General features: G+C 36.9%; 1 protein-coding gene across 2 annotated transcripts; it reads left to right on the top strand.

Moving 5' to 3' along the window:
* Positions 1-684: 684 nt before the first annotated feature.
* On the top strand, positions 685-22,578 carry ptprc (protein tyrosine phosphatase receptor type C). 2 transcript variants are annotated; one of them, XM_036007229.1, is made up of 31 exons: positions 685-992; positions 4,575-4,634; positions 6,144-6,347; positions 6,506-6,664; positions 6,881-6,904; positions 7,190-7,459; positions 7,556-7,792; positions 7,888-8,007; positions 8,368-8,505; positions 8,609-8,779; positions 9,254-9,397; positions 11,822-12,033; positions 12,612-12,672; positions 12,823-12,931; positions 13,213-13,250; positions 13,567-13,676; positions 13,839-13,929; positions 14,319-14,395; positions 14,589-14,625; positions 14,800-14,897; positions 15,264-15,389; positions 15,572-15,729; positions 16,733-16,868; positions 17,920-18,069; positions 18,216-18,306; positions 19,160-19,296; positions 19,567-19,701; positions 19,809-19,931; positions 20,049-20,206; positions 20,914-21,049; positions 21,751-22,578. In XM_036007229.1, the coding sequence occupies exons 1-31, from the start codon at positions 929-931 to the stop codon at positions 22,066-22,068; spliced, it is 4,092 nt and encodes a 1,363-aa protein (XP_035863122.1). In that variant the 5' UTR covers positions 685-928; the 3' UTR covers positions 22,069-22,578. The 2 variants fall into 2 exon arrangements, with proteins under 2 accessions (XP_035863122.1, XP_035863123.1); XM_036007230.1 differs by lacking the exon at positions 6,144-6,347 and having other exon boundaries at positions 21,751-22,068.
* The last annotated feature ends 1,769 nt before the right edge of the window (positions 22,579-24,347 follow it).

The following is a 24,347-nucleotide window of genomic DNA, read 5'->3' as shown; positions in this document are numbered from 1 at the left end:
TAACATCCTTTATGAATGTATTTCACACAGAAGGAACAGCAGAAATGAAGAAATTCACTTCTGGAGCGAATGGCCACATGATTTCTGTCTTTAGACGGGGTGGGGGGGGGACGGAGACGGAGAGCAAAGTTTAAGAAAGGAAAGACTGCATTTTTTTTTCTTGCACATTGCAGTGTTAGCTCCTTGTGAGTCTTTGATTACATGGCCGAGCGACTCGAGGCCTGTAAGCTTTAGAGCAGGGAGGAGTCAGCGAGAAAGAAGAGGAGCTCTGAGAAGTTTCACTAGTGTATGTCTTGTGTCTCAGATGTAAAATGTTCTCATCGAGTCTGATTTCGTACAGCCTAACAGAAGCCAACTAGACAAAAGACACCTGGAAGCCTCAATGTGTGTTAACATCACCATTTTCTTTCATTTCTCTGTCTGTTGATATGGAGTTAAACTGTGAATTTGATAACAGCCATGTATTAAGCATGTATCTAAAAGCCTAATATGTCAAAACCCACACACAAAAACTTCACACTTAAGCTAAACACTCTTTTTTTTCATAAGTCAGAGGGTTTAAACACTTAAACACACACACACAAGCAAGTGAAGATTAGATGAGAGAAGACTTCCTGTTCTTGGTGGCGTAGCTGAAATGAAGCTTCCTGTCACCAAGTGTTAAGGTAAAGGCAGGCGTGTGACATCACTTTGACTTGCTTGACTTGAAACCAGAGGCGAGGTTTAGGGTTTGGGGAACAAGACCAGGAAGCTGCATCCACTGATAAGACAGAAAACATATGTAGTTTAAAATAACGTGTCTTTTAAAAACCTTATTTCTCTCTTAGAATTGAGTTTAGCTTCGGTTTTCCGTGTGAATATCTGCCTGTTGGTCCCCACTAGGACTATACTGTATGGTGTGTGGCCGTACACACCCTAACTCCTGGATATGGCAGGTCTCTGGGGTCTCAAGATCCTGCTGCTCTGTGCTGGGATCATCGGTTTGGCCAACTGTAAGTAACTATCTTTTTCTTCTTTAGGCAGAAAAGGAAAAGAAATGGTGTTTTATGAAGTTGTTTTCTTGTGTCTTTCATGTGAAAGTCTTCAAGACAAAAACAAATCTGAAAATGATACAAAACATGAGTGATAGCCAACTGTAGGTGACAAGGTCTTTTATTCTAAACTCCTAACTTTGCTGTTTTTGAAAATGTAGCCTATGATTGATCTTGTTTATGAGAACATGTAAATGCTTTCCATGCCTCAGATAGAGACATGAATCTGTCAGAGCAAATGCTTGACAATTTTCTCCTTTGTTTTTAACTAGAAAACATCACCGCACAAAATAAAATAATTTAAATTAAAAACTGAGGGCAGAAATGACAAGCTACAGTATATCATGTCTTTGAGCTGCGCCTCCGTTTGTGCTACTTCACGTTTCTTAAACTTTCCAAACCCAAGAACACAAGACATTACAGCGCACACTTGTGATGTGAGAAGCTAAAAAGTGACAGGTTTGTGAGCCCCTTTGGCAAAAGAATAAACAGTTATGTTCAATCAAAGATGGTTGTTAATAAGAATACTCTCTTTAAAATGTGTTCCTTCATTTGGTACAACGCTATGGGAATTTTTGCAATTTCTGTTCTGCTTGACATTGTGTGTGTGTGTGTGTGTGTGTGTGTGTGTGTGCGCGTGCGTGCGTGTGCATGTGCGTGTGCATGTGTGTGATCGTGCAAGAGTTTATATGTGGGTGGGGGGGTTATGTCTGTCAGAGATGAGAGGATTTTTCAGGGTGTGTCCCTGCAAGCTCTTCACTTCAACCCTAAAGGCTGTGGGTGTTATGATACACATCTGAGTGTGTGTGTGAGTGTCTGTATGTGAGTGTCTGTATGTGGGGTTGCGTGTGTGTGTGTGTGTGTGTGTGTGTGTGTGTGTGTGCGTGAGTGAGTGCGTGCGTGCATGCATATATGCGTGTGTTAAGTCAGACCCACCTTACTGCCTCTTGCATCACTCAGAGTTCTGCTACTGTTCAGCACATCAAATCAATTCTGCTATTTTCCGCTAGGATGTCTGTACACATGAGCTGAAATTTATTCTCTATTTATTTAACTCTGCTGTCCATAATGTCAGTGGGGGTCAGTATTTGTCGTTTGTTTCTAACATACAGTCCTTCTTAGCTAGTGTGCGAGGTGAGTCATCGTGGTACACCCCATCAACATTTTGGCGTTTCTTATATACAGTATATATATATATATATATATATATATATATATATATATATATATATATATATGTCTTCATTTTTTGTCTTCATTTTTTGCATCAATTGCGTTTTCCATTGGTCGAGCATCATTTTTTTATAATTAAAACACTGCAGAGTAAGTCGCAATAGTTTATAATAGCTATGAGGCTATCTTTGAAATAATTTTGTATTTATTTAGTCATCTTAACATAATAGCATACAGCCAGTGGTAGACAGTAACTAAATACAGTTACTCACTTTAGTACCATTCTGATGTACTTTATTTTATGGTTACAGATAATAGTTTTACAGTATTTGGCTTATAGTTGTAATGGAGTGTTTTTACAGAGTGGTATTGCTTCAGTACTTTTACCCAATGCAGAAAGAATAATTCAAATGCTTTACTTAAGTAAAAGTACACAGTTAGAAATTATTCCACTACAAGTCCAACATTAAAATCTTACTCAAGTAAAACTATATCAGCTGAATGTCCTTAAAGTATCATCATCATCATAGCATGCTGGTTCTGTATAAAAGTGGCCCTTGTGAGAGAAGTGAATACTTTTGACATTCAATGCATATTTGTATAACAAGTATCCATCTTATGTTGTTTTACCACAATATTATATAATATAAACGTGAGAAGAGCTTTCTCCCAACACACACAATATTCAGCATAAAATCCAATTCAAAGATCACATGGGCACCAAATGAATTTATTTAAATTAACTGGGTGAGAGCAACTGTGGCCCATCAAGATGCAAAAGTATCAAGCTTTCTGTAGCTGCAGGAGGACAGAGTTGTGTGATTAAAATGTTGACCACTTCCGTGTTCCATTCTCAGTTGCCTTCATTTCCTGGCAGAAACAGAGCACAAGTATAGGCCTTGAGAACTCATGAAAAATAGGGGAAGTGCAGTGCCAAAATGAAGAAGTGAGGTCAGAAATGTTAAGCATGCTGCACAATTTAAGCTGTGTTGGAGGTGGGTTCGCCAATGCAAAATAGGAGAAGAAAGTGGAGGCAGATAAAAGGAAACTGATGGTGAACACTGATAGAGAGAAAACTGATACATGAGAGATAGATTACTGTGTCGGTTTCTTTACCAAATGTCTGTCAAGTAAATGGATTCAGGGACAGGTGTGTAGGGGCATTTGAGCTCTGATTTTAACACTAAACTCCAACTGCTGTCAACTTTGCACTGTTGAATGTCTTCTCCATGGTCGCTCTGTCTCCATTCCTCTATTTCACATTCTTTCTCTGTCAAACAGGCCAGGGTTAGAGTATCACACCTTTGTTTCACACTCAGCCCTGAAAACACTGAATAAGAAAGTACCCAAACTACCAAGGAGGCTTCACTTAAAAACTTCAAAACTTAAGCTGTGGCTGAAACAAACTTAGTTATGCTCAAATATTTACTCATCAGCTACTTGAAATATTCATACAGCACGATTGCATCTCTCAAACCTTTCACTGAAACAATTCAGTCACCACAAAGTATAAAGTGGTAAAATGTCAGAGTGCAGAGAGCAAGCATCTCTGCTCGATATAGTGAAACAAGAGCGCGCCAAACCACATCCTGAGACTCATTGTTGGACTGCCCCCCCATAAACTCATTACTCATTGCTCACTGCTATTATTATAAAGAACAAATGGACAAAACAGCTAAGACGTGTTTACAGTAAATCCATTCTTAAAATCAGGATTGTAGTGCACACACAGCCAAACTCAATTCGCAAGCCTTTTTTTATTACATGTTTTGATACTAACGTAATGTAATAACAGAATACAGAGTTTGAAAAGCACAAAAACAATGAATTTATGAACATGTAAATTATTTTTGTTCATACTGAGTGCACACAGCTTAAATATTAGTTTAAACAATATTAGGTGACGCTGTCATTTGTAATCACTAAGAACAAGGATATAATGTAAGAGGGAAAGTCCTTTTGTGCTTCAATATGAGCTTGTGATCTGTCCAAACTGAAACTAATTTTGTAAGTGTAGGGTTGTTCTAGGTTTCATTGCAAAGCAGGAAACAGCGGTTTGCCTTCTGAAATAGCAAGTGTGGCTCTTTGCTGCATTGCCATAGCAACCAGGTTGCACAGCGCTGCCTCATGGAGAACTAAAGATGAAAATGGTCCCTTTCCTCTTTTTTGACCTGATAATGCTTTGGCCCTGCAAAAAAGACTTTTATCTGTCAGATAAAGTGAGCACTTTAGATAAAGAACACACACAAAAAAATCATAGTTTGTTGATGTTTTTTGATTCTTTTTTCTTTATCTGCATATTATATGCATTACACTGTACTCTTTTGTGACAAAAAACTACAATGATTTACACATTTTCTCTATTTACAGGCCAAGATGGAGATCAACCTGCAGGTCAACCAAATATAGCACAAGGTGCAAATACAACAGGTGAGTGGCAATATATAAATATAACATTCAATTGTTATTATAATGAATAAAAATGTTAATTCTAATTAAGTGGCTGTGCTGGTGCAATACCTTCACCTCAGCCTCCCTCTACCTCTCACTCTCTCATCTCTTCATGGATGCAGCAGCCCCAGATTTAGCAGAAAATCATGGAATGAATTAACTCTTCAAATTGAAATAATGTGCTCTATGCACACTGAGTGACATAAATATATATTTTCCACTCTTATTAAGTAGTTTGGTTGGCATTGGCCTCCATTTTAGTGACCTGGCTCAACCAAGGTTTTAATTGCAGACGTCAATTAACAATTCCAAAGTTAACTACATGTGGAAACCTAACACTCAGAAATCCTTTGGTGGAGGAATGTGGGGCCACAGTTATCCTTACCTACAGACAGTTATTGTATGCATGTATAAAACATGTATATTGCACTCTACTGTAGTTTGTGCTCATTTCAGAACATTTTACTTTGCCAAAACAGTATTAAACACTTATGTATATGGTGTGCAACTAATCTGCAATGGTGATTTTAATTTATGTGTTTCATAAGTACAATGCAGGAAAAAGTGTGACATTCATATAGTGCATGGGGAGGAAAGGGCCTTTTTCAGGTCTGACTTTACTCACTTGTATTCTCCCATTATTTCTTAAGTAGCTTGCCTTTAAGCTGGGCTAAAGCATACTAACTATAACTGGGTTTATAGCATTTATACTTTTGAGGGCCTAAAATTAGACTCTCCAATCATGGGAAAATATCCCAATAAGGGTACATAGTGTTTGTGCATATTATATGTATTAAGTCATATACAATGATCCCTTGCTTGCTCACCCAATGCAATGTATCCATGTTTTTTTGCTTCCGTGTCTGAAGTGTCTGCAAAGTGCAGAAGTTGTTTGTCAAGTTATACTGTATCTGAAAAATTGAACGTGACATTCTCTGAAAAATTTTAAAAAAGTTGTTCCGTCTTATCCACTGATCCTGGCTTTATAGAAATAAACTGTCCTGAGTTGGAGTGAGAAAGCTATAGAAACTTGTCATCAAAGTTAAGGTGGTCAAACTTGTCTTTCAAATCAGGCTGAGTCCTCATCAACTCTGGTTTAATAATAGTCATTGTAATGTCTCTGTGAAGAAGCTAAGCTAGGTAGGTTGATGCTACACTACAGGTAATGCTTATTCCAACTCCATTTCCACTATTCTAGCTGCAGAGTCCTACTGAGGACGTCCAGCTGATACTGCCTTTCCTTCTCTGAATATAAATGTGCTCTGCGCAGTGCTACTATGGCCTTATTACCTCTTCTTTTCTTGTTAAAACAAAGACATACATAAATGACGGGAAGGATTGACAAGTAGCAACAGCACCTTTGTAACAAAAAGAAACAGGATGTATGTGGTCATCATTGTTTACATGTAGCACCCTTGATGAAGTAAGAATTAGCATTGTGATATTGTGTTTGGCCTGAATTTTGTTTTCTTGGAACACGTGTTTCAGCACTCTCACCTCCACGCACCTCCCAAAATTCCACTTTACCTTCAGTAACCAGCTTATTGGTCACCACCTCAACTCCACGCACCATGACAACAACTACTGTCATGTCTTCAGACACCTCAACAACTGCCCACAAACCTCCACTCACCACGCCAGCCCTCACCTCAAACTCCTCAATTCAAGCACTCAACGCAACTAACATGTCTGGTAATGTATTTAGCCTCAGTTTACAGTTTTATTGGAAACATCAGCGTTGCATCCAGCGTAGTATTGCTGACACAATATATGCATTATATCAGGTAAGACTATTGGCACTAAAGTATTTCTACTTGAAGGTGACCTCCAGCTTTCTTTACATCTTACAGCCACTCCTGCTCCTCCTGCAAGCACCTTACCCTCACCTTCACCCTCACCCTCAACCACACCCTCAACCACACCAAAATTAGACTCTCAGGCAAACACCACTCAATCCCAGACTTCACCTCCAATCACCATTTCCATCACTACAGTGACTGCCACCAAAGGTTGGAATTTTGTCGTTTACAAGTTCTCCATTTGTTCTGTGATTACACTGTTAGTATAGACAGTTACTAACACTAGCACTGCTAAGGAGTAGGTTACAAGAAATAAAAAATACAGACACTTGCAAGTTTCTTTGGAAGAGTATTTTAAAGTTTTTTCATCATATATTAATATTGTGTTGTTTTCCTTTTCTAATCTCATTTGAACGTGTTCTCCAGCCACCACACCAGCCCCTCCACAGTGTGAGTATCAACATTATTTTTCAAGATATAATACTTTACATACTTCATCTTTACACTCATCTCAATAAACACAAGTTAGTAATTATATTGGTGTCCAGTATTTCTCTCCAGCTATTAAAGTAGATTTGTACAGGGAGTGTCCAGAGTGTTTGAAATCTAAGGAGTACGTTCAACATCTACATGGAGAAACTGTCTGAGATTCAAAGATCATCATGTGGTTTATATTAACTAGAAGATAACTTAGTGATGTACTGTAGTTTATAACTCTGTTGATTTTGTGTGCAGGTTCTTACACTGTCAAAGCCATCAGGTTTGGCTTCCAGATTGACATGATGACCTCTACTACTGGCAACTACACAATAAACATTAAAGAAAAGGACGGTCCAAAGACTGAAGAAAAATTCACCGTTCATTCCTTCATTCAAAACTCCAAACATGAAATCAAAGACCTGAAGCCCTGTACTGAATATGAGCATAATGTGACATTTATTGATAGTGCTGGCAATGTAACATCCTGTAACAACACTGAAAATAAAACACAGACAATTACAATAAGTGAGTAAAGAAAATTTATACTGTTGAATTTCATCTTACTTTCTTTTAAATTTAAGAAATGAGACAGACAGATTTCATTTAACTTGTGTTTTTCAGGTGAAGGTGACATTAGTGAAGGCAGCTGCAAGCCTGGATACGTTTGTTACCGGAGTGATTGGGACATCAGCTCTTCACTATTTTCATCAAATAATATTCCAGCTGAGAAATGCACAAATGGCAGTACATTTTTCTGTATCAAACCTCGTTACGATGACATTTGCACAGATTTGACTACAACCTTCACTTCAGAAACCTGTTTGGGTTCCTTTAACCTCACCAGAAGCATCACTGTTGGTATGTACAGTAGAGTCCTCATGTATTTTGAATTACATGTGGTGCAGACCTTATTTCATCATGTTTAATGTATATGCTGCTTTATTTTTTCACAGATTCCTTAGATCCTGAAATAAATCAGAAGTTTCTAAATGAACTTCCTGTAAAAATAGAATCAATAACACCAAAATTACCTCCAAACTGCAGCAATCTCACCATTGATTACACCTGTTGGGGTAAGTTGAAAGACTAGAAGTAAAAAAAATGTGTCTGTCACCAACATTATGAATGGAATTATACGGGAATAGGTAGAGGCAATTTGCCACTTTAGATGCTCACACTGTGGTTAGACTAATAGAAATGACGATGAAAATCAGTTTTACTTTAAACTGAATCGCAATCGTCTTTTGGTGTAAGATGAAGTCAAGGAAATGCTTTGTGCACTCTGTGAGTCAGTTGAATAGCATATTTATTTGTGTATTTATTTGCTTGAAAGTGTCCACATTGGAATCTAAAAACAAAAGATAAGTGCTCATTAGCACCAAGATAGAATTGCCAGTTATTGAAGAAATGCTGTCATCCTTGTGTCTCCTCAGAAAATGGAAACCTCAATCACACCAAGAAGCTGTCTGAGCTGGAGCCCTTCACAGAATACAGCTGTAATGGTCAGATCAAGGAAAACAACGTCACCATTAAAAACAAAAAAACTGCTGTCAACTTCAAGGGTGACTGTGGTATGCTAATATTCATTTCACCTCAGTGCAATGATACAAAAGATAAAAATAACTGCTCCAGATCCTCAGTTCAGTGTTACAGATTTATGACGTGTTCCAACAGATCTTACAATAAATTACATAAAGGAGAGTGCAACCAATACCACTAGTACCTCCATTTATCTGAAATGGAGCACGACCAGTAACAATTGTCAAGATGTCCTTCCTAATCTTCAGAAGAATCTTTCTTACGACTGCAGTTGTACTCCCTCAAATAAGAAACAAAGAAGTACAAGTAAGTACAGTTTCTTAAAATAACTTTGCAGTAATGCACTTTTGGAGATTATTTACTGGTCACTTAACCTAAATAATGAAATATACTGTGGACATTTGAATCATCCACTCTGCTGCATGCTAACACTTTAGCATGCTAAGTGATGCTAGGTGTAGATAACCTGAGATTGGTGAAGATGTGACATGACATGAAATATGATACATAAATAACATTGGATTGTCAGAGTTTGATATCCTTGTTTCCATAAAAAGTAAACAAGGTCAAAAAATGTTAACAGCTAAAAATTGCTGCATGGTAAATGATTAGCACCTGGTTGTTATCTTAAGATCCTTTATTAGTCCCACAGCAGGGGATTGATTGATTGATTGATTTCGTTTCATTTCCATTTTCTTGTCACTAAATGGGAAAGTTGTCTTTGTTGTCTTGTTATTAATGTTACTACTTGTTACTAATGAAACTATGTTGCCGTTCCAGCTAAAAAACTACCATCAGGAGGAACATGTAATATTACTGGACTGGAACCATTCCAAGTCTATACCTGTGTAGTCCAACCCAAATACAACGACAAGAAAGTTCCCGAACAAAAGAAGAGAGTTACAGAGGAGACTAAGAGTGGAAGTAAGTGTCTACAAATGTTTATTTCGGGTTCCCTTCTGGTGCCCCCACTGCATGCAGCTGGTGCCCTTTTTGTTCCACCACTGACAGTCAACAGGTTGACTAAGGTTGTGTTTTTCATATATTGTTAAATATCCAGATTGGACAACTGTGTGTAAAGTAAACATTTTTATGAAAGACAGTTTTAACATCATATAGCGTTGGAACTGTTTCAGTCTGTGAGGCGCTGTGACTCGAAAAGCTCCTGTACAAGAAATGTAGTTACTAAATGAGATTAGAACATTAATCCAAGATTTACTATAATCATTTATTTAATTATTATTTAAGCTAATTATAGTAATTTTAATTTTAGATGTTATTTGTTCTATTCATCATCATTATATAAATGATGTAATTGATCCGATTGTTTATTTATTTAGTCTTTTATTTAACAGATGGCGTTAAATGCTGATAATTATTCCTTGATACCAATACACCTCATGTATAGGAACATTACTCTTCAAGTCATTATAATGAATAATGAATACATGTCAATGTAGTACAGTGGTTATTGTCCGTGTTATTCTCTTTTACTAGACGAGAAATCTACCAGCTTCATTCAGTTCTGACCTGACTAATGAATTTAAAAAAAAAACTTTGAAATGATTTTTTTTTCTTTAAATACTTGTTCTTCCATTTACTTTTGTGTCTACATGTCATCTTATAATTATATTGTTTTCCTGCTTTAACACCTACAGTTTCCATTTCATGTTCATAGCTTCATTGTAAGAATGACTCTCTTTAATTTAAACATTTTCTATATGTGACGTACATTTCCAGGATAAGCCTGACATCGCACCCAATGTCAGGAACTAGTAGGAGCAAATTACGTTTAACCGTGTATCTAGCTAATTTAAATTGTTCCAGTTACTGTATTGTGTGAACAGTTAACTTCATTTAATATTGTATGTGGCGTTTTCTTTTGCTAGGTGCAAATGTTCCACCAAAACAAGTTCTTTCCCGACACTATTTTGCAGAGCCACCGTTGCTGCGTCCAGGGCTTAGCACTGCCCAAGTCAATTGTGATTGGTTTAAAGAAATACCCAACAACCCACAGCGTTTCTTTCTCCTATCCCAGAATGTATGTGTGGTGTAGCCAGATCTTACTCCACAGGGCTGTAGAGATAGGTTGGGCAATGTGAGATTGGTTTAAATGGAACTAAAAAGTTGAATTTAAAGTCAGTTTGTGTTGATTCCAGTTGCCGCTTTGGACAAAAGCAGAAGTGTTTTAAGCGTTGTTGCATTTCAAGTGTTACATACGGTAACTTAGCCTACTTTGTATCGTGAGCTAAACCGGGTATCACTGTCACGAGCCAAAGCGTTAAGAGTTTGTTGTAGCAACTAATGTAATAATAATATTAATAACTTAGATTTATAAAGCGCATTTCATGAAACCCAAGCAGCTTTACACAAGTACAGGAGGACAAGGGAAAAGAAAAACAGTGGGCCAACACAAACTATTTACTGAAAATAAATAAAAACAGGCGCTAAATAGAAGGGGGACGTAATTTAACGTTGGCTACTGACTCACAACCACATCGCGCATTGTAAAGTTATTTTATGAATGAAATAGACATATTACATAGGCTACCTGAGGGCCAATTTGGGGTGGGTTTTGAATAATTTACAATCCCGTAACTGTCTCCATCTGTTGAAAGGCCCAACCGTGCTCTGTCACTTTCCCTTTCAGCTTTTTTTGTTCTTTGTTTAACTTTTTTTTCTGTGATGGTCCTGCCCCAGTATCAGTCATAACCACACCAGATAACTTCTACAATTAAAGTAAAATACAATTAGGCCTATATAAAGAAATCTCCTGTTACCTTTTAGCTTGCTGGATACTCACTAACACAGGCTTTTTCGGAGTTATACCGAAATCTGTGATCCATCACAACGTGTTACTGTAGAGCCAGTCCACCTGCCGTAAATCATTAAATCAGACCCGGGCAAAGGCATTAATAAAAACCATATAAAAATAGAATTCTGTTCACTTTTAGTCTCACTTTCTGTTACAGGTCATTTATGATCATCAGATGACAAAATGACACAGTTTCAGAAACATTTAAAAATTACATTTAGTTACTTTTAAAGCTGTTATTGTTCATCATTTAACAACTTATAAAAATACAGAATAATAAGTAATTTGCTGATCTTTTTTACTTTGAGTTCATAATGAATAGTTTCAATGCAAACTTAAGTATTTTTTTGCTTTGCATATTTTGTTTTTATATCACTTCTGACAACCAGGACAATCAATACAGCAACACACTAATAATGCTAGTCCGTGTTTAAACTGCTGTTATAGCTAAATAAAATGTCAATGTAAGTGTGGGAAAGCATAAAGTGTTGTATCTAAATGAAAATGTTTTGTTTTTCTTCACTCTCTTACAGAACCAGATGATATAGATAAACTGTTGGTGGCAGTTCCAGAGAATAATGTGATAAGAGTAACCTGTGGTCATAGCAATCGTTTTAACGGACCTCAGAAAATATTCAGTGCAATTCTTCTTTATGCTGGTGTCATTCAGAAGAACCTGACAAAAGAAAAAGAATGCGATTTTGAATTCAAAGATCTAAGCTACTCAACGGAATACAAACTGGAGGTTTGTGTAATCCTAATTTTTGGTTTCACAATCTGATTATAACTTTATTCCTCCATTTGTGCCTGCAACTCAAATTATGAATTTTCTTTGGTGGAAGTGTTCTCTGGGCTCAAAATCGGTCAAACCGTTTGGCTGAAACATGGGTTTTCCTGATCATACTATATTTAGTCTTTGGGCATGATACCTTTCTACTTATTTCATGTGCCCAAACACCATATATAGTATGATAAGAAAATGGTTGTATCTCAGAAACTATAAGCAGCACAATCAGGCACTTAGTAACTCAACAAGATGACACTGCACACATATGCAGTGTGACAACAAATCATATGAAGACATTTAATAAACACAATGTAAGCGTTTTCCCTCATATTTTTTAAAATCCTGATGACTATTGATATGTGTGTTGTGTCATGTAATCTAAACATTTTAAAGTTGTACTTTTAGATACTTGCCCAAAGTATTTCTGTAGCAGATTGCAAAGCTTTAGACCAATCAGAACAAATGTTGTGGCATTTTTCTTTATCATTCTAAATATTGTATTTAGGCACAAATTAAGTGATGTTTTGTGTTTTTAGGTGACTGCTTTCAACGGACATTTTCGCAGCAACCCCAAGAAAGAATCTGTTACCACTCACTGTATGTGAGGTTTTAATTATTGCCACAAAATGTCTCATTGTCCACTTAAATCATTTGACACATTTTATTTTGTACACACATCCATTTCTATACATTGTATCTTTAACATAAATGCCAACACTTTGATATTATTTTGCCATTATTCTATAGATAATGACAAAGCTGTCATTGGGTTTCTGGTCTTCCTCATCATCATCGTGTCTGTGGCTCTGCTTTTGGTCGTCTACAAGATTTACATTCTGAAGCGCACAAAGTCCCAGTAAGGATCCGTCTGCATCAGTTTGACGGTCACATTGCTTCTGTTTTTATTTTATTTTTATTTGTGTGGTTGTTTTGTTTTACACAAATAGGCTAGGTGATTCTACTGTTAGCACAATACCTTTCATTTATACTACATGGCGAGCACTATTATTGCATTTAGACAGACATATCATTATTACTTATAAAACTCTTTATAGGCCTTCTTTTTCCATTCTATATTACATATAATTTTAATTCTTTGAAGCCAATCTTCCCTTTTTTTCTTTTCTTTTTTTCCAGTGACCTGGGTGAAAACATGATGCTTATCTCAACAGCAAGTGAGTAAACTTTAGATCTGTTTTTTTCCTTGATTTTGTTTTGAACCAGATGATCATGGCACTTTTTAAGTATGTGATAAAATGCACCCATATGTAACAGCAACTGTTTTTAAATTATTTATTCTGTTATGTTCAAATATGCAGATGTATTCATTTCTTTCTAGTTATATAATTTAGACACGTTTCAAGGCAAATAATTCATAAAAACAGAAATATATTCAAATATTTACTATACTACCATTTGAAATACTGCAAAGTGTTAAATGAGTTTTATTACAGTATTACATTGTTTCTGCTGGCTGGTTTGCTGTTGTAGATGATGAGGAGAACCTGCTGCCTGTCGAGCCAATTGCAGCAGAGTTACTGCTGGAAGCCTACAAGAGGAAGCTCGCAGATGAGGGAAGACTTTTCCTGCATGAGTTTCAGGTACACTTTATATCTGTGTTTTTAGGGATCTATATTTTGTATTTATTGGATAGTTGTGCATGCTAAGGGCCATGGTCAATTATAGATTAGAAAGAGTGTAATTGGTACTCTAGAATTGCTGCTTGGTCTTTGGCAAATTACATAATTTGTTTCTGCTTTCAGAGCATCCCCAGAATCTTCTCGAGGTACAGCGTGAAAGAGGCCAAAAAGCCCTGCAACGTCCCCAAGAACCGCTACGTGGACATCCTGCCATGTGAGTCTGACATGAAGCTTTTTGAATTAAAGAGATTAAAGCACTAGATATGTAATATGTATTTTTAAACAATAAATCAGTTAGTATAATACCTTGTAACTCGGCTTGTCTGCACTCATAGATTTTGCCATACTTTGTAGACTGTGGCAGCTATTTCTTTAATATCTCTAGTTGTATTAAACTTTTGTGGGAAATGTTGCAAATTAGTGATGGATTAAAAGGTTTCTACATCAGCGTATGATATGCCTTTTATTTCAGCTTATCTCCATGAACAGCTTCTTAATTGGATTTCTCATTCATTTAGGGCTGTTAAGGTGTCCTCTGCGATATTTTTATTCATCTATTTATTTATTAATTTATTAATTTATTTATTTTCTGTCTTGAACCAGATGATTATAACCGCGTCCAGCTGACCACCGGAAATGGAGAGACAGGATCTGACTACATCAATGCCAGCTTCATTGATGTATGAAAAATATCATACTACTTTTACTACTAATGCTGCAGTCGTAATAATTATCAAACATTATCAAGCTACACACAAAATTAGTCACACACATTAGTCATGTTAAATGGCTACGTTTTGGCCTCATGATCCCTCTCTGACAACTAATTGACAACCTAAACCTAATTGAACATTATCTGTTTTCCTGCTGCAGGGGTACAAGGAATCCAAAAAGTACATTGCAGCTCAAGGTAAAGCAAAGTTATCAAATACTTCACTCACTCACTCACTCACTCACTCACTCACTCACTCACTCACTCACTTACTCACTCACTCACTCACTCAGTACACTTGTGTTATGTTTCTGGTTGATACTAAGTGTGCATGTCTGTGTGTACAGTATATACATTCTGTGTGTGTTGTAGGGCCGAAGGACGAGACTGTCAGTGACTTCTGGAGGATGGTCTGGGAGCAGCAGTCCTCTATCATTGTAATGGTAACACGCTGTGAAGAGGGAAACAGGGTAAGAACAGGAGTTTGATCTTTTAGTTGACTTTGGTTATAATGTTATAGTGTTAAATAGTGTCCTTTATGTGGCTGCAAAAAAAGCTTCCCATAACTGACTGACTTGAGTCTGTTAGTCACTTACATTCTCACACATTCTCACATCATAGATACTCTGCCACATACTGTTTCAGATATGGACAAGCCCAAAATCCACGCTCATGTGCCCTCTGCGGTCTGATTTCTTAGAGAATGTTACTGTTTTATCTTTAGCAGTCCGCTTTTAATATGCATCAACATGCAGTGTTACTGATGTGTTACTGATGTGCAAAATTGGGTTGGCCCTTCCCCCCCTCCCCACCCACCCCTCTCATGTTGCATGCAGGTCAAGTGTGCGCAGTACTGGCCGTCTCCAGACCGGGAGACAGAGATCTTTGCGGAGTTTATAGTGAAGCTGAACTCAGAGGACCACTGTCCAGATTACACCATCCGCCATCTCAGCCTGACTAATGTGAGTCTCGATAAAAACAGTTATTTTAACGTGTGTGTCTGTGAATAAGTGAAGGCCAGTATAGCTGTCCATCTTTATCTCAATAAATATACTTGATCAAATATAATTATATCTGTGTTCATATATGTCTTTGTGCATGTTTGGATAACCATCTTTGTGTCTGTGTGTGTTTGTGTCTGCAGAAGCGGGAGAAGAACTCAGAGAGGGAGGTGACCCACATCCAGTTCATGAGTTGGCCGGACCACGGCGTCCCAGGGGAGCCACATCTGCTCCTGAAACTGAGGCGGCGTGTCAATGCTTTCAAGAATTTCTTCAGCGGCCCCATCGTCATTCACTGCAGGTTAGTACAAGCTCCCATTTGTGGTCAGCTGACATTCACTTGTGTTTGTTCCAAATATCAAAATAAACAACGTTTCATTTAACAAAATTGTGCATTTGCTAGCATCTTCCCATCTCCCAATGTTTCCATTCTTCTTCTATGGCATGTCAAACCTGGAAACACATTCTGTGCTAATTCCCCCAGTATTTAGTGCATTACTTAAAGCTACATTGTGTAAGAATTTCTCCCATCTAGCGGTGAAATTGTATATGACAACCAACTGAATATTATTTTCTAGCCCTTCCTCCTACGGTGGCCGAACCCGAAATTAGCTCTCTCCATCGTACACGCAGCTGTTTTAGCCACTCCAATATTAACTTTGGTCTTGTTGCTTTGTCGTTTTAATTCTCTTTTTCAATTCCTTGGTGAGTAATCTCCCCCTTGCATTCGTCATGGTGCCAATAGGTGTAAGAGGGCGAAATGCGGAGGTATGTCCCTCTTTGGCTAATGTATTTTAAAGATGGAGGCGCTACATGGCTGCCGTCATTCGAACGAGTCGCTCGAATGTATTCTGAATTCTGAATCTTTATAAACATGTGCTACTGTTTGCATCAGGGTAGATGCTAAAGAGTATTTAGTTGTACTTATATGTACTGTGTGCAATGCCAGTAAAGTTCATATTTATATCCATGTTCTGCAAAACTGGACTCCTCTTAGGGGAAAGTCTGACTGGATCATTTTCTTTGAACATATGACCAAAGTCCTCAGACCCTCTCATGCACACAGTAGGTTTGTTAAAGTCTCTTTTCAGGCACGCATCTGAACTTGCTTCATTGCTTCTATGGCTTCTGAATTGAGAAAAAACACTGCAACAACAAGTCATTGCGAATCAGGTTGACTCATCAGGCCATTTCCTGTCTCTATTTGCTTCTAAACTATTGCTTGACTTCCCCTTTACCATACTTGCCAAAGATAGACATGTTCAATGGCATATATTAACACAATGTTATTATCTCATGTCTAGCGCGGGAGTCGGCAGGACAGGCACCTACATTGGCATCGATGCCATGATGGAGGGTCTAGAGGCAGAGGGCAGAGTGGACATCTACGGTTACGTAGTCCGACTACGCAGACAGAGATGTCTAATGGTTCAAGTAGAGGTAAAACATCAATTTAGATCATATTTTAGACACAGTGTGTACTTCCAGGTGTGTGTGTCTCATTAGAGCTAAGTTATTTGGCTGAGTGTGTTGACACAATCATGGAAGGAATTTGACTCCAGTTCTCAGTGTGTGTAGCCTACTCAAAATGCAAATGCAAGTTATTTATCAATTTATTTATTAAAAATCACGACACATCATGAAAGTCTATAATCATTTTGTTGGCGCACTTCAGGTTCTAGCTTGACTTTATCATTCATTTGCAGCTATTACACAATACATCTTGAGTGTGTTACACAGTGACATAGTATAAATATATACAGTATATAATACACATGGCTAGTTTATTGAGTGTGAGTATGGCATGAATCTGTGTTCTCTGGAGGTTGTGCACAGTATGTGTATGAGCATGTGCAGTATATGTTTCGTGTATATTTGTACATTTAATGCACAACACGACTAAAGTTATTGTTTATTCCAAAGTCTATCAAGCTGCTGAACTCCAATAGTAAATCTTAGCATAACAGAGCAAAAGTGCAATTAATACACCAGCACTTTTTGCACTTCAGACTTTAATTATTACAGTTACTGCTTAAGATGTCGTATTGTCTGTACAAGTCATATGTGTCCTTTTATGTCCTAAGATGCTTCGTTGATCTTATGTTTATGTTTTTATGCTATGTTGATTTTAGAATGTTTTTTTCTGTTACATGTTTGTGTTGTGAAGCAACAGATTGTATGCATGCTGTTCCCCTCTGGGACAATAAAGTGTATTCTATTATATTCTATTCTAACATATTTAGAACGCTAACTGTTTTTATGAAGAACACTTGGAAAGTTGACACAGTACAAAAGCAACATTTTGTTTATTCAACCTAAACCAATCACAGAGAAGGAGGCAGAGATAACAAGTTTAGGATGAGTTAGATAGGGATTTGTAACCTTTTAGAGACCTGAGATGTGGATTGTGTAGCTCAGTAGCAGTTTGTGTATTTGTTCTATCCCCAAACTGTATATCCTTTATTTTTTAAGTACATTTGTCCTCACGCAGGCCCAGTACATCCTGATTCACCAGGCACTGCTGGAGCACAATCAGTTTGGAGAGACTGAGTTCACTGTGTCTGAGCTCCACAGCACACTGAGCACGCTCAAACAGAAGAACCCAGGCAATGAACCCACCTTAATGGAGGAGGAGTTTGAGGTATGGCACTTCACAACATTAGTGTTTCAGAGCCTTTTAAAATGTGTTTAAAAACATAGTCGTCTCATTTTCCTTTTTCCTGCCCACCTCTTATGATTAATAAGGAAGAAATGACAGATGTTAAAAGTCTTTGTCTTGCAATTCAGAGACTCCCATCCTATAAAAACTGGAGGACATTCAACACAGGGATCACAGAAGAGAACAAGAAGAAAAATCGCTTTTCATCTGTCATCCCATGTAAGTATCGTCTCAGTGGAGGGACAAATAATGGTAACACATTATAATAGCCATCATTAATAAATGGAAAATTGATAGTTAATTAAACTTGAGTTAATAGTTATTTTACTGTTAACAAACAATGAAATGATAATTTATTATGTTTCTGTTGTTTTATCATTCGTGTAATATAAAAAAAAATATGTTTATACATTTAGATAGATCAATGGTTAATTATTATTTGGATAGCTATTATATACTTACAACTTTATATAGTTACAACTAAGGCTTATAATAATTAGTTAAATATTAATAAGTGGTTTATACAGTAAAGCATCAAGTAATATTATTTTTATTTTTTTTGGTGATCTATAAAAGAGATGATTATTTAATTATTTGTGCACTGATAATATTGATCTAAATAATGTTTATAAATGCTTTACAAAGTATTTATTTACCATTAACAAGGTAATATAATCATCAGTAATAGCCATCCAAAATATTTTTTGTGACGGTTTACAGATCATTTGGTAATCATTAACAAATACTTATTACGTATTACATTACATATATATATATATATATATATATATATATATATATATATATATATATATAGTATGTACTGTATATATATGATATATAAAATGTTATGATGTGTGCAACAATAAACTGTTAAAATAACATAAATTATAGCATTACTAATACCTGTATTGTGATGGTGTGATGGTTATAATAAAAAAAAAGTGTTACCCAAATTACATTTTACACTATATGATAATAACTATAATATATATGTGTATGTACACCATGTTTATAGTGTACATGCAGTCATACAGCAGAGTGAATATGTTTAATTTCACTTGTGCCTCAGATGACTACAACCGAGTGTTGCTGAAGGTAGATGAAGGACGCAGTCATGATAGTGAACCCGATGAGGAAGACGAGGACGAGTCATCAGATGAGGAGGATGAGGAGTCCACTCAATACATCAATGCCTCCCACATAGATGTATGTTATTTCATGGACACTTTCAGCTGATTTACTAACCTGTTACTGCATACCTCCAACATTAACCTTGATGAAAAAAAACAACTGTGTTTTGTTAAACTGACTCATGGCAAACTGTGTTCCTGTTGCAGCAGGTGTAATCTCATGAACTCTGAATTAATTCTCATCTTTCATGCAGTCAGTTTAATTTTAAAACCAGTCTAATTAAATTTGTACTATTTGTTTGGATTGTGTACAACAATAGACGGATGTGTTTTCTTGCCCACACAGGGATACTGGGGCCCACGCACCTTCATCGCAGCACAGACTCCGCTGCCAGACACCATGGCTGACTTCTGGTTGATGGTTTACCAGAAGAAAGCATCTACTATTATCATGCTCTCAGACTGCAAAGAAGGAGATCAGGTAAAGTACCATAATGTTGTATACTTTACATATAGAATACACTAAACATGCTCTTGGTGCAAATATGGTAAATCTACTTGTTTTCTTGTGTGTCTTCTTGTTTGCAGGAGTCTGACTGTGTCTACTGGGATAAAGACAAGAAAACATTTGGGGATTTTGAGGTGGAGGTGGCAAGCACGGACACCTCCCCAACTTTCATCAGCCGCAACATGCTGATCCGTCATGTCAAGGTAACACAACAGCAACCTACTCACAAAGTCTGCTCTATTCCCATATTTATCACTATCAGCCTGTGGTGTGACTGGTCATTTCAAGCTGTTTTAAACCCACACCACTCCTGTCAACAGAGGAAAGACAGTCGGCCGGTGAAACATTTCCAGTTCCTGAAGTGGGCGAGCAGCGAGCTTCCACAGAGTCCTCAAGATCTCACGGACATGATTAAGGACATAAAACACAGCTGTGGCAGCAAATCACAGAAGACCATGCCTGTCGTGGTCCACTGCAAGTAAGACAACCTCACAGAAAATGTCCTCTGGAATCTTTAAAGGGCAGTATGTTTATAACCACAACATATCCATAAGAAGCTTTCAAAGCTCATTTCAGGCCTTTAATCTCGTTTGAAAGACAAAACCTCTTCACTCACTCGAGTTTTGGGGCAGAACCAAGTTGTAATTCCTATGAGGTTGCTCTTAAAGAGCTTGATAAAGCTTGACTAGAGATACTAAATCACCCCTAGATATAAACATGATTGTATAATTGGGCCCATATTTCTAAAACTTCTAAGAATTACATTTAAGAATGCTCTAAAGAGATGATATAGGAGTTAAATAAATTCTTAGCTGAGTCAGTGTGAGCAATAAAATACAGTAGTAAGCTACACAGCAAAGTGTAAGAGGAAGCTTTCATGATTCCAGTAATCACAGATATGAACAGAACAGGATTAGCCAATCAACATATCAAAACAAGTTTCAAGTTATATTCATTTGCGTGAAATCCTTATCATATCTAGCAGCAATTAACTACAGCAATATAATATAGTCATATTATCTAAATATATAAATTGGGATGATGCTGCAGCCTGCTATAAACTGAAACAGGTGTAGTCAACGGAATTAATGGGGAAAATGAAAAATTGTGATCTTAACCTGTGTGTGTGTTTGTGTGTGTGTGTGTGTGTGTGTGTGTGTGTGTGTGTGCGCTCCCTCTCCCCAGTGATGGCTCGTCCCGCTCAGGGATTTTCTGTGCTCTGTGGAACCTGCTGGACAGCGCTGACACTGAGAAGCTGGTGGATGTTTTCCAGGTGGTCAAAACCCTACGCAAGGAAAGACAAGGAATGCTTTCCAGCCTGGTAAGAAAGAGGAACCCAGTATCTTACTGTTAGCAAAAAGTTTCACTGCTTTAATGAGAGCGAAAAGTATTACAACACTTGACTGGTCACTGTCAATCATGTACAGATGATGTTTTTTATGTACCTCCTGGTATCTGTTTATAGGTCTATACTGTGGTAGTTTATACCAAGAGATAAATGTTTAACATAATGTATTTTACTTCACCATCACCACACTTTAAGCCTGTTGAATTGCTGTCAAAAATTAAATTCAGTGTCTTAGATTAGTCATTTTGAAGAATTAAAAGATGAGTGAGCTTAGTGAGTATTTACAGCAGCAGCATTGATTCAAAATAAACTACCCATGTGCCCATGTTCATCATAATGAAGGAACATGTCAAGCAGTGAGACTGTGCGGCTCATTAATGTGTTTTTAATAGATTTTGGACAACAATAGAGGTCTATGGCACATAGGAATCAGCTGAAGTATATCAAGCTTTGGCAACACAGGCAATTCTTGTGAGAAGGATAAATTAATTGTTGGTTTTGGTCTTTTTGTGGCATTTGTTGCCAATAAGAAAAAATATAGAATATCACTAGTTGTATCATTTAAAATGAATGATTTTTGTATATTGTTTAGAAAGTCTACAAAGAAAGGTTCACTCTACAGCTTAGCACTATATCTTTATGTTTCCACTCAAATCTGTCTCTGTCTTTTACAGGAGCAGTACCAGTTCTTGTACGACGCTCTGGAGGGAGTCTTCCCTATCCAGAATGGGGAAGTGAAAGCAGTACAGGCCTCTGCAGCTGACTCTGTCCAGGTTGTCAATGAAACCAAAGCAGCAGAGCAGCCAACAGAGGAAACGGCTAAGCAGCCAGCCAGCACTACCACCAATGACCAGCAGGAGCCGGCAGAGAGCAGTCCTCTTGTGACTGATGGAGGGAATGAAGACAAAAAAGAGGAGCCTGAAAAAGTTTCCACAGAGACAACACCACTGGAGGACACCAGCAACAGTGCAACTGTCACTGTGGAGGTCTGAGAGGGCTGGCAGCTGGACGGCTGTGCCTTTTACATTTGGGAATAAGCGCTTCAGCTGAATGCTTTCTTTTAATTACTTTATGAATGTATGAACATTGTTAAGACAGTGTTGTTTTGGTTGAGATTTGTTAAAGAATTTGATCAAATATTTTAATGTCAATGTCCAAAAATATGATTTAAATTAAGTTATAAATATTTTAATAGAAAAGGTTAAGGGTGCAAATATTAAGTTCTGTGAGCAAAGTTTACTAGAAATGCTGTTGTCAAACTAGGGACCTTGGTAAGAGACATCTCAGAACTACATTTAAAATAGTTGTTGTTTTATATCGCTCTATAAATGCATGTTGAGTTTGAGTTAGTTTCTGCATGTTTATTCTCCCTAAATAAGTCGATGCTATCGGATGCTAACATATATATATATATATATATAAATCTGGCATATTTGTTGTTAAATTCAAAATGTGTTATGTGACAGTGTGTCATTCATTAAAAGAGACTTACAAAGAGACTCTTTATGTATTATGAGTATTTGCTCATTAACATTGTCATTTGAAAGTTTTGTTTTTTTCATGGATGAACTATATTAGCTGGATTTACCAAGTCCGTAACATATTTTACAGGCCCCCAAAAACCCATTTACGCATTCAGCTTCTTACTTTTAGTGATGGGTTACTACGTGAACACTTTCTGCCAACGTTAGTAGTTTCAGTCACAGTGACCGTTTTGATTGGTTCACATGAGGGATGTCAGTGCTCTTCTCGCTGGTGTGATGTGGGCTGGGCTCTGTTGGAAAAAAACAAACACTTGTGCTCATTAAAAGATGTGACTGGTAAGAAAACAGTGCCCTAAAGTTAAAAAAGACGGGCTTCTGACCGAAGGTTGCCAGTTTGATTCCCTTTGAGCACCCAATAACATTACACTCCCAAACATCCTTCAATGGAGTGCTTTTGAACAATGGACTTAACTTTAACTGCTTAATAGACTGTGGTTTAACTGGTAAGGTGTTCTAAAAAAAAAAAATGCTCCCCAAACCCACTCTAAAAAAGGTTCAAACAAAAAGGGCACAAACGTCACTGAAAAGGTATACAAGTAAAATTGAAATATAAAATATTATATAAAAGCCTGTGGAGGAGGACAAACTGTTAATAATAATTTACTTTGATAACATTTAAAATCAACTGTTTGTGTAATCATTGTCAAAGGCAATCAGTTACAAAATGTAAGACACACAAAATACAACATGAACAGATTCCTCAAATTCAGGACAATCATATATACAATCCATCCATCACATGGAAATGATGAGCTTTTGTGAGCTCGAGTCCTTGATACAAATCTGTCACATTTCTTTGATCAGAGCTGTATCTTCAACTGATTCAGTGAATTCCCTGCTACAATTTCTTTTAAATCTCTAAATAACCATCACAAATAAAAAAAATACATTGTATAAAAATAATCTATTTATAAAAATTATTAAATTCTGTTGAATCAAAGAGAAAACCTGTGCTTCTTCACTCACACCTCTGATTCGATGTAAGAGGCTCAGAGGTTTGTGAACGTTATAAATACCTCAACACATGCAGCACTGAGAAAATGTCGGCTTATGTTATAACAGACACAAATTATTGTTTAATAGCTTCCTAATGCCGGCTGTCTACCTGTGGAGTTACAGCACAGATGTTAAATAGACACAGTGTTGTGATGAATTGATTCAGTCAATGCAGACATCAGATGCAACAATACTTAGAGATGTGTCAAAATACAGTTTTATACTAATAAAATGCTAACATATTAGAGCTTAACTTTACTTGTCATGGTAAAAACAACACTGCAGAATAGCATAGTTTTGGTAGGAAATAATGCCTAATATGTATTAATAACAATAATTAATTCATTCAAGTATTCTAACACAGTCTGTCTATCCTAAAAAACAAAAACAAAAATTTTGAAATAATTACAATATACTAAACAGCTGCATACATGATGGATTTTGCAGGAAATAGTAGAATGATTCAAACAAGTGCTTTCTAATACGATAACGCAGTATGTCAGTAACTTTTAGTCACTTATTGTCATAGTGAAGATTTCAATTATTTAAAATGCTGCAGTAATGATTAATACTAGTTGGATATTTTAAAATGGCATCAAACATACGGTTTTTGCACTTCCCTGATGCATCTCAATTAAAGCCTTCCTATTATTGATTTAACATCTCATACAAGTGATTTGTGCAAAGTCTTTGGGCCATTCTGTCCATATACAGTTATGATTCATTGCTGA

This window comes from Sander lucioperca, chromosome 11 (assembly GCF_008315115.2).
Source record: "Sander lucioperca isolate FBNREF2018 chromosome 11, SLUC_FBN_1.2, whole genome shotgun sequence".
Classification (NCBI taxonomy): domain Eukaryota; kingdom Metazoa; phylum Chordata; class Actinopteri; order Perciformes; family Percidae; genus Sander; species Sander lucioperca.
The sequence above is the reverse complement of the archived record's forward strand: the minus strand, read 5'-3'. Positions and strand labels throughout refer to the sequence as shown.

Excerpts from the sequence above, each read along its gene's own strand:
- ptprc (XM_036007229.1), top strand. The coding sequence starts at position 929 with ATGGCAGGTCTCTGGGGTCTCAAGATCCTGCTGCTCTGTGCTGGGATC. Across the intron at positions 8,780-9,253 it reads TAAGAAACAAAGAAGTACAA|CTAAAAAACTACCATCAGGA; the intron begins GTAAGTACAGTT and ends TTGCCGTTCCAG. Across the intron at positions 16,869-17,919 it reads GTCTAATGGTTCAAGTAGAG|GCCCAGTACATCCTGATTCA; the intron begins GTAAAACATCAA and ends GTCCTCACGCAG.